Source organism: Pollicipes pollicipes, unplaced genomic scaffold (assembly GCF_011947565.3).
Source record: "Pollicipes pollicipes isolate AB1234 unplaced genomic scaffold, Ppol_2.1 Scaffold_5677;HRSCAF=6716_pilon_pilon_pilon, whole genome shotgun sequence".
Classification (NCBI taxonomy): domain Eukaryota; kingdom Metazoa; phylum Arthropoda; class Thecostraca; order Pollicipedomorpha; family Pollicipedidae; genus Pollicipes; species Pollicipes pollicipes.
In genome coordinates this window covers 176,527-186,177 of record NW_023596732.1, presented here as the reverse complement: position 1 = coordinate 186,177, position 9,651 = coordinate 176,527, and the positions used below count along the sequence as shown (strand labels likewise).

Below are 9,651 nucleotides of genomic sequence, written 5' to 3'. Positions count from 1 at the left end.
ATTACATGGGTGCCGCGAGCATCACGTGGCTATGCCCAAACGTGCCAGGAATACTTGACGTGGTAGGTGTGACCTCCAAAATCGCGGATCTAGAAGCTTCTGGAAAGGACCGCGCACACCTATGCATGCTGATCGTTCGCGCTACATAGCTCGAAAGCACAGCCACTAGCCAGGTTGTGCGTACACAAGCCGAGGCTGCGGACAAAAGTCTTAGTAACACTGGAAATGTGCGCTGCCAGTGGGTCATACTCCGGCGGGTGATTCTGCGAACTACTGGACCGTTACGGGAACTTGTTTGCACAAACGCAGTAGACTGCCAGCTGGCCCGAGCGGGGCCAGCCGCAAGCTCTCAGATCACGCTCTCTTATCGCGCTTACGTCGAGAAAAACTAAAATTAAGCGGTTGTTTTTCGAACAAATATATTCATCAGCCATCTTCTCTGGGAAATTTCGCTACGTCTAAGATGGCATCATCTGGAATAAAGCCACATCGACTTCGTCATCACTTCACCCACGCTCTCCAAGACATTCCACGTATCCAGTCAGCCAGGGATGACGTCATCCACATTTAGAAGGTAAGACGTCACCATGAGCCGGCTTAAACCGTCCGAGGCCAGTTCAGGGGACTTGCGCGGCGTCCCCAGCACAGATGCTTCCAACATGACCATCTGCGTTCATTGGACCATCTGACCAGTGGAAGCCATCACATCCTTAACACTTATCTTGCGGTTAAGTATTGCAGCACATTGTAGTTTTATCCCTGTACCCGGCGCAAAAGCACGATAGCTGAAAAAGTTATATTTCATTTCCAATTAAATTGTCGAGAACTTTTCCTGGGGCTTCAGAACAACGCCAACATGTTCGGCCGCCTCTCATCTAGAGCGGAAGCGGCCAGTCGGGCCGGAGCCGGCGGCCGGGCCTGACGCCGCTGGCGGCCGGCCGCGCCGGCGCGTCGGCTCGCTCCCGCCGGCCAGAAATAGCCACCGCTGTCGGCACATGACCGCCGCCACAAAGCGCAGGTCAGAGCACGGCCGGCCGACGCGGCGGACGACACGCTCCGGCGGGGTGAGTACGGCGCGCCGGGCCCGGCGTACCGCGGCCGCGCTCCCGGGGCGGGACGGCGCGGGCGGGACAGGGAGGGGCGTGCCGGGACTCGGAACGGGGTTAGATCAGGGCGGGGTCACGCGGTGTGGCGGGACTGCCAATAGACGTTACAGACGTTGCTGGTCGTCGGTCTCGTGCTGTTGTCGCTAAGAGACGACTTCGGAGTTGCGTAAACGTCACCCGTGGGCCACAACAAGTAGTACAAGAGAATAAAGCCGGGCCTGATATCCGATCCTTGGCATGCACCCACGGGACAAAGAGAGACCGCAGTCGGGGCAACTGTGAGATGCTTGTGTGAACGTCATGCTATCACCACCGCTAAACTTCAAACCGTGTGTACGAAGTACTCGGTTAAGCAGCCCAAATCGCGTTAATGTGTTGTGTTCTTCGGTGGATAAGAACACGGCTAAGGTGGGCCAGTAGCTTGTCTTTAGATTACACAGTGCCCGAGTAGGGCTGTGTATAACATGAGTATACACAAACGTTGATTAATGGACCCTCTTGCTGAATGTCAGATGAACTCGTCTCGAGCTGGGGCCAACCTGGCGCCAGAACATGAAGAGAAACCTCCCGCTTCAGACATGAAGGACCAGGAACAGGACAGGTAGGTGAAAAATGACGCATAGTAAAACCAGCGTAAGTTGTGGCACGTGTGCTGGACCAGGTACTGAGATGGTGTGATGAGAACGCTTCAGCTTGCCCCTGCCGTACCTAGTAGCTGTGCAGCACACGCTGCAATAGTGTGTAATATGTGCTGCAAATTCTCAAACGTTTCTTGACGCTTGCAGGCAGAGGCTCTGGATCGCCACAACAGAACGGCGATACCTAGAAGCGCTGATCGACGAAGCCAGTCAGCAGCTGGCGCTCAGGGACAGCTTTATTCAGGAGCAGGAGGAAAGCTTGCATCAGGTAAATGATTTGGCCCTAAAACAAGGTCCAAACATTTTGATTAGATAGATTCTGGGATCCGAGCACACGTTAATAAATACCTGTGTGGGCCCTGATCGCGCCATCCGATCGTGAAATTCTAGCTCACGGACAGAATTGTGGCGAATGTTAAAGGCCGTACTCCTCTAGGCGCTCCGTTCTACGCGCGAACGCCACCCAACCCCTAGCGCGGCCGCTGCCATCGGCCGCGGGCCATCCCAATCACCGGCAAATAGCGAGCGCTCGGGGCGATTCGAACCCTCCCCGCCGTGGATGGGCTAATCAGGAGACGCGCGGTCTAAGCTCTTATCAGCTGGATCACCGGGACAGACGGTGTGCCGGGCGAGTTAGATCATGTAGTTGCGCGTGTTAGCGTTATGAAATAGCGAACGGTAGGCAAGCGACATCACATTTCTCACCGAGCATGTGCGAAATTCGAACAAAGACTTAAGAATCGCGGTCCTTTAACAGGATTCGTTGCTTGCCCACGTGTCCATGATGCATGGTTACGCAACGTTAACATATGAGGCGCGGATGGCAGACGTTTTTTCTGGTCTTCAATCCCTTCAGTTTAAAATGAGGCGTAAAACAGTGGCAAGGCGATTCCGTACGTACTGGAACAGCTACCAAAACAGACCGGCGCCATCTGCCAGCCGCTCTTGCGCCATAGCTCCTCTTTGTGACGGAGGTACGAGTCGCGGATTTGGCCGGCCACTGTTTTTCCCGAAGCGGCCATTTTTCTGTCCGCCCTACGCTCGCCCGATCGCGGCAAGCCCGCCTGAGTCGGCCGTCGCGTGTTTGAATTGGCCCCCGTTCCAAGTGGCGACGGCTGGGACCGGAGTGAGAGGAGTGGTGACGGCTGTGTTAGGCCGGAGTGTAAAGAGTGGCCACCGTCGGCGGCCACCGGGACCGGACCGGCAGCGACCGGCCTTGGCAGCGGCGAGCATCGGCGTCTGCCTGGCACCGGTCGCGATGGCCAGGTATTTGGCGGCGGCCGCCGTTAAATGCCCCGGTCCGCAGGGACGCGCGGCGGTCAGCCGTCGCTTCCTCGAGGCATCCTTTACACCGCTTCATCGCGTTCATCCCCGCTGGGTCTCGTCCACGGACTGACTGACTTAGTGGAGTTTGCCGCTGACGATGATCTCGCTTTTCAGAAACACTGTCGGCAGAGTACGGACAGTGACCTCCCGGAGCTCTGCGACCACGTGCTGTCAGCCTCTGAATTTCTCAGCGCCACGTTCGACGCAGTAGTGCGTCGGTGCCAGACGTTAACGTGCGAGAGCGTCACGCCGATGGCCGGGCGCCGCACGCGGCAGGCGCCGGACGGCGGGCTCTGCGCGGCCCCGGCTGCTGCGTCGCTCGGATCCTCTCCAACGGCGCAGCGCGGAAGAGACGGCGACCGCCAGCCGGCGGGCGTCGCCGTGCCAGCGGCGTCACGCGGCGCCGTATCACGAGACGGGGCGCCGCTGGGGCGCCGGTGCGACGTCGCGTCGACGCCGACGATGCAGACGACGCCGACGCAGACGGTAGATGACCCACTGCCGGCGGAGCTGGAGGCGTGTCTGCAGCAGAACGCGCTGCTGGCGGACCGGTGCGAGGAGCAGGCGGACCTGCTGCGCGAGCAGACCGAACTAATGCACAGGCTGCATAGCCAGCTGAGCCGTAGCGCCACCGAGAACGAGCGCGTGCAGCGTCAGCTGCGGCTGGTGAACGCGCTGTTCGAGCAGCTGCAGCGGCAGGAGGCCGAGGGAGAGGCGGCACTCGAGGCTAGCCGTCGCGCCGAGTCGAGCGCCGCGGAGCCGTCCGAGCCGGGCGTGCCGGACGCCGACCAGCCCAACGGCCTCGTGGAGCGCGTGGACACGCCGCACGGCCGGCGCCTCGTCATCCACGTCAGCAAGACGTACCTGCGCCTGCGCGACCTCATCCTGGAGAAGCGCGCCCTCCTCAGCGAGATCGACAAGCTGAAGGGCTTCAACGTGCAGCTGGAGCGTCGCCTGAATCGGCAGGAGCAGCGGCTGTCGAGCGTGGCGGCCGAGCTGCACAGCACCTGGGGCCTCGTGACCAAGCTCAAGATCCAGCACGCCCAGCTGCACACGACCGAGTCCGTGCTGCGCTACGAGCTGCGCGAGAAGCGCCGCCTGCTGAACCGGCTGCGCGACGAGCTGGAGGGCTCGCGCCAGCGCTCGGCGCTCGCCAGCCGGCTCAACGCCGAGTCGGAGCTCGAGTGGCGCGCGCTGCGCCGCGAGCTCGACCAGCGCAAGCGCGAGCTGGTGCGCCAGCCTCACGTGGAGGAGGAGGAGCCGCCAGTGCAGGCGAGCGACGTGGAGAGGGACGGTGTGGCGGGCGAGCACACCATTGGCAGCGTCTCGCCGGAGCCCGAGCACGAGGATACACCGGACTCATCGGAGCTGCCGGAGTCGCCGGGCTCTGTGGATTCGTCCGAGCTGCCGGATACGGCGGAGACGCGTGACTCGAGTGAGCCGCGCCCGGCCGGCCGCCTGCGCACCCTCGAGCACCAATGTCAGGAGCTGTACACGCGGCTGGTATCGACCACGGCACGCCAGGTGGCGCTGAGCTCGCGGCTGGCCGAGCTGCACACGCTGCACGGCACCAGCGAGACGGCCTCGCTGGCCAGCACTAGCACCGACACGGCCTACGCCAGCAGCGAGCCGCAGCAGACGCCGTCCGAGGCTGAGGCCGACGAGCTGCCGTCGGACAGCAGCCGCGACGAGCCGCTGCCGCCACCGCACCACGAGCCCGGCTCCGCCGAAGCGCTGGAGGAGGCGGCGCCACGCGCCCGCGCGGCCGTCGCCGCCGTGGCCTCCGAGCCGGCCGGGCTGGCAGTGGCCGCGCTCTCGGTGGCCGTGGCGGCCGACGGCGGGCCGCGCGCGCTGCCGCCGCTGCCGACCGGCCAGCTGGCCACGGCGTCGGCGCACCTGGCCGGCGCCGACCACGCGCTCGTCGCCTCGGTGGTGACCGTGTCCGAGCCGCCCGCGGCTGCCAGCTCGGACGCGGACGAGCCGAACGAGTCGGCGTCCGACTCAGTGGACGAGGCGGCGGTCGGCTGGCGGCGCGGCTCCGTCGGCCAGCCGGACGGTGCCACCGCCGACCGGCTGACCGACGAGGACCCAGCCGACGTGTCCCGCTCCACCGCCGACCTGCTCGACCAGGTGGCGCTGTTCCTCGGCCGCGCGCGCCGCGGCAGCGCCGGCGTCGGCGGCGGTGGCGGCAGCGCCGGCGCCGGCGCCGGTGGCGGCGGCGCGGCCGAGCCGGCGCCCGCGGAGCGCTCCTCCGACTCGGACGAATCGACGGCGCCGGACGAGCCGGACGAGACGGACGAGGCGGACGGGTCGCGGTCCGACGACGTGTCGACTGTCGGGTGCAAGCTCATCAGCCTGCTGCCAAGCCGCATGGTGCACCTGCGTCGCGAGCGCGAACAGCTGGCGCAGCGCATCGCCGAGCTGCAGCGGCAGAATGAGCGCATCGAGCAGAAACTAGCGCGCATGCGCACGGAGCGTAGCGAGCACCGGCGCCGCGGCCGCGAGGATAGCACGGCCAAGCGGCACCTGGAGCAGCGCGTGCAGGAGCTGGAGCTGCGCGTGCAGCAGGAGCAGGCGCTCCGGATGCAGGTCAGGAGCGACGAGTGACGGGCTGCGACGGCGTCGGGATCGAGCCGTGATGATGTTAAGCGGCAGAGACTGGGTGCTGAGGCTACCGGGCCCGGACCCGGGACATGTTTTTTGATGAGGAACACGTGGACGTCACTGTCACTTTAGAGCTGTAGGACGCAAATAACCAATGCAGTTGCCGCACCCTTAAAACTCAATAACTAAGAGCTGTAGAAAATATGGGGTAATTTGAAAATATCTACGATTGCTGCAGCACCTATAGATGAATGGCGTGGCGGGACATCTGTAAAAATAACGCTCGGAGGTAACCAATTTTCTGTGCGTGTTTCAGCCCAGTCCTTACTTCACGGAGACAGTCGGAATGTCAGACGCTGCCGAGAATTCTGAGACGTCATCAGGCAACAGCATCCCAGCCGCCTGTAGCGGTGTTACGAACAATGCCCGCCTCAGCGGGAGCAGCGCCACCGTCGCGGCAAGCAGCACACACGGCTCTGACGCGTCGGAGGCTACGCTCGTGGAGTCGGGCGGTGACGCTGGCCCGTTGGAGCCAGCTGACACCACTCTCACGGACCGTCACCTCGCATCGACGGGAGGCAGCCCCACGGCTCGAAACGAGATAACGGTCACAGAACACAGTGAAGCCTCCGGGCAGGAAGAAGTCGACGTCACAGAGCGAAGGGAGGAAGCTGTCACAGGGCGCAATAACGCCAAGGAACAGGACGTGGCCCCTGTCACAGCGAGGAGCGCGGCCATGGAGCGGAGAGAAGCCACTGACACAGAGCGGAGAGGAGTCACGGCCACAGAACGAAACGACGTCACGGAACAGGCCGTGCCCACTGCTGCAAGGCGGAGCGAAGCAGCGGAGGCGGACAACGACACAGGCAGAAGCCACGACCAGGAACGGAACGAGTCAGACCAGCCTGGGGAGGCCTGGCAGGGGAGCGCCGCGGAGCAGGCCGCGGTGCCGAGCGGCAGCGGCAGCGCCGCGGCCGGGGCGACGGGCAGCGAGCCGGGCGAGTCCGAGTTCGGGCGACTGCAGCGCCACCTGACCGACGCCAGGGCACAGCTGCGCTCCGTCCAGGCGGACTGCAGCACGGCCAGGCGGGAGCTAGAGCGGGTGAGCGACGGGAGAACCAGCGTATGCACGGACGAGTAGACGGGAGAGGAGGGAGAAGACACAGACGAGGGACGGGAGAGAAGGGAGTAGGCACGGATGCGGGACGTGAGAGAAGGGAGCAAACACGGACGATGGACAGGAGAGGAGAGAGTGGACACAGACGACGGACGAGAGAGGAGAGAGTAGACACAGACAGGGGATGGGGCGAAGGGAGCACATATGGATGAGGGACGTGAGAGGAGGAAGCGCACACGGACGAGGGACAGGAGAAAAGAGAGTAGACACAGACGAGGGACGGGAGAGAAGCGAGCTAGCACGGACGGAGTACGGGAGAGAATGGGCGCGCGAGACGTGTCGACAGTGTGCGGTAAGCGTTTAATGGCACGGCACGCCGCACTGTGACGTGACGGTCACTGAGGGGCGTGATCTCGTCGCTGCAGATGCATGCCCAAATGAGCAGCGACGACCTCGCCCGGGCTCCACCCGCCAAGGATTTGAAGGAGTCGGCGCACGCTTCTGACGAACTACAGGATTGTCGCCCCGCGGTGCGCTGCGCATGGCACGGTGGACGCATGAACTACGAGGAATTCAAAAGGTGAGACGGTCCAGCCAACATTGTGCTATGAAAATAGGCATTTACATGGGCTTGGGTGATGGTTTTGTTTTGATCAGAACCCTTTTGGCCGTTAATGCCCATTTCATGGCTATGGGATGAAAGGGAATGGATTATAGCTGGGCAAACCTATATGCAATGTGGTCCATTCGCCGAGACAGTCCGCACAGGGATCACTTTACGGGGTACATACTCAGTACTCAGACAGGCCTCCCGCCAGAGGGGAGGGCGTCTTACGCAGATCACTCCCGCCCTGTCACCTGTATAACACCGCCGTGTCTGCCACGCACGGCCGCTGAGCGCGGGCGTTCTCAGCCGCCACGCGGCGCTGAGAGGGACGGCGCCCTGTTACAGACGTCTGGCCGGCCCGCTCGACCGTCGGTCCGCGTCCGGTCCGGCCGGCAAACACCGGACCCGGCGCCTCGCCAGCTGCCAGAGCTGTCAGGTGCGTGTCTCAGCTGGCTGCGGTGCCAGCTCCGTCACGCGCGGTCGGCGCCGCCCGCGGCACGCCCCCGTCGTGCTGGCCCGGTCCGCCGCTGCGGGCGTCTTTCTGTCAGAGCTGTCTGTCCGTCAGAGCATTGGCCCCGAATGGGATATGACGCCAGCATTGTGTTTCGGCGTTCGCTTTTTCACATCTGCCGTGGAATTTCATATCTACGTCACAAGTTCTGTAGCTTCATGCTTTTCAACATATTCTTTAAACTTTGTTGAAGAAATTTGAATATTTTTACACTAAAGCTTAATCAAAACGTGTCACACTGGGACACGGGTGCCGCGTCCAGCTGGATCAGTGTCACCTGACCGCGCTCGGCCGGGTCAGTGTCACCCGATTGCGCCCGGCCTGGTCAGTGTCACCCGATCGCGCCCGGCGTGGTCAGTGTCACCCGATCGCGCCCGGCCTGGTCAGTGTCACCCGATCGCGCCCGGCCTGGTCAGTATCACCCGATCACGCTCGGCCTGGTCAGTGTCACCCGATCGCGCCCGGCCGGGTCAGTGTCACCTGACCGCGCCCGGCCGGGTCAGTGTCACCTGACCGCCCCCGATCGGGTCGGTGTCACTGTAGCGGTCTGGAGGCCGTGATGCCGTGTTCGCCGGTGAGGCTTCGCCACACCTTGTGCCGCCTGACGCCCTGCCGCCGGCGCCGCCAGGCCCCGTTCCGTCTGCTGACCGCCCGCCGACACGGCTGCCGCTCCTGCGCCGGTGTGTTCTGCAGGGGGTGCGCCTGCGTCGTGATCCACCAGGCGAGGCGGTACGTGCGCCGACTGGATCGCTCTGTGCGGCAGTCTGTTCATGTTTCTATAGCACTCTCATTCAGCTAACAACTCACATATCTGTAGAACAGGAAACAGGACAAAGCTCGACAGCGCTGGAAAGAACAGCTGGACGGCTTTGCAGCGCGAACGTATGCTTAGATTGTAAAGTTTGCCTTCACTCACGAAATGTTCCTCGGACTGGTTGTCTCCAGGAAAGTGAGAATCTGCGTGGAATGCTTCTACAAGCTCACTCAGCCGTCACAGTCTTCGGAAAAGGACCCACGCGGCGAAGAAGGTTTGTGTGACTAATGGTTACTAGCATCGGACCGCCTTCCAGACAGCGTGGCCTGCGGGCAGTCGTGCACAAAGCCGTAATGTTATGACTAGCTCAACACCTGCAGTGTTCTCACTTCTCACGCATGCTTTATTAAAACGGCGTCGACGTTCACCTTGTGAACGCATCGACTGGCTAAAACGGCCAGTTACCATTCGTTTCACCACTTGCGGTAAGCGCCGCGCGTCCTACGTCTTTGACCATTTGTCACAGACCACCATTGCTGCGTACAGCAAGTCCGACTGCTATGCTCCCTCCCCTCTGACCAGGTCCTCCCCTGCCTGTCGTCAGGTGTTTCCCGTTGCGCCGACAGAGCGCGGCTGTCCGGAGGCTGTCGGCCGCCGGCCGGGGGGACGGGTCGGTCCGGCGCACCCTCCAGCTCCAGGTCCGGCCGCCTGCGAGACGGACGCCTCGGGCGGGCCGCCTCCGAACCGGCCGGCAGCAGCGGCACATCTGCCGTCAGCGACAGGTGACCGCTCTGAGGCGGCGACAGCCTCAGTGACGGATGACGATCGACGAGCCACAGCGACAGGTGACCGCTCTGAGGCGGCGACAGCCTCAGTGACGGATGACGATCGACGAGCCACAGCGACGGATGGCCGCTCTGAGACGGCTACAGCCGTCAGTGACGGGTGGCGATCGACGAGCCGCAGTGACGGATGACCCCTCTGAGGC

The 9,651-nt window shown here is 62.9% G+C and overlaps 1 protein-coding gene and 1 long non-coding RNA gene across 2 annotated transcripts; both read left to right on the top strand.

Moving 5' to 3' along the window:
* Window positions 1-1,456: 1,456 nt before the first annotated feature.
* Window positions 1,457-5,677, top strand: LOC119102147 (uncharacterized). Its single transcript, XM_037225499.1, has 7 exons — window positions 1,457-1,707; window positions 1,892-2,012; window positions 3,185-3,325; window positions 3,539-4,179; window positions 4,228-4,740; window positions 5,035-5,089; window positions 5,354-5,677. Exons 1-7 carry the CDS (start codon window positions 1,595-1,597, stop codon window positions 5,675-5,677), a joined length of 1,908 nt encoding a protein of 635 aa, XP_037081394.1. The 5' UTR covers window positions 1,457-1,594.
* Window positions 5,678-7,788: 2,111 nt separating this feature from the next.
* LOC119102150 (uncharacterized) lies at window positions 7,789-9,410 on the top strand. Its single transcript, XR_005094656.1, has 4 exons — window positions 7,789-7,834; window positions 8,538-8,638; window positions 8,855-8,937; window positions 9,268-9,410. It is a non-coding gene; the product is annotated as an uncharacterized LOC119102150 (long non-coding RNA).
* The last annotated feature ends 241 nt before the right edge of the window (window positions 9,411-9,651 follow it).

What these genes read in the sequence shown, in the direction of transcription:
- LOC119102147 (XM_037225499.1), top strand. Translation starts at nt 1,595, where the DNA reads ATGGACCCTCTTGCTGAATGTCAGATGAACTCGTCTCGAGCTGGGGCC. An exon ending in AGGAGGAAAGCTTGCATCAG is followed by an intron (nt 2,013 to 3,184) that starts GTAAATGATTTG and finishes CTCGCTTTTCAG; the next exon opens with AAACACTGTCGGCAGAGTAC. An exon ending in GCTGAGGCCGACGAGCTGCC is followed by an intron (nt 4,741 to 5,034) that starts GTCGGACAGCAG and finishes CGCGGCTGCCAG; the next exon opens with CTCGGACGCGGACGAGCCGA.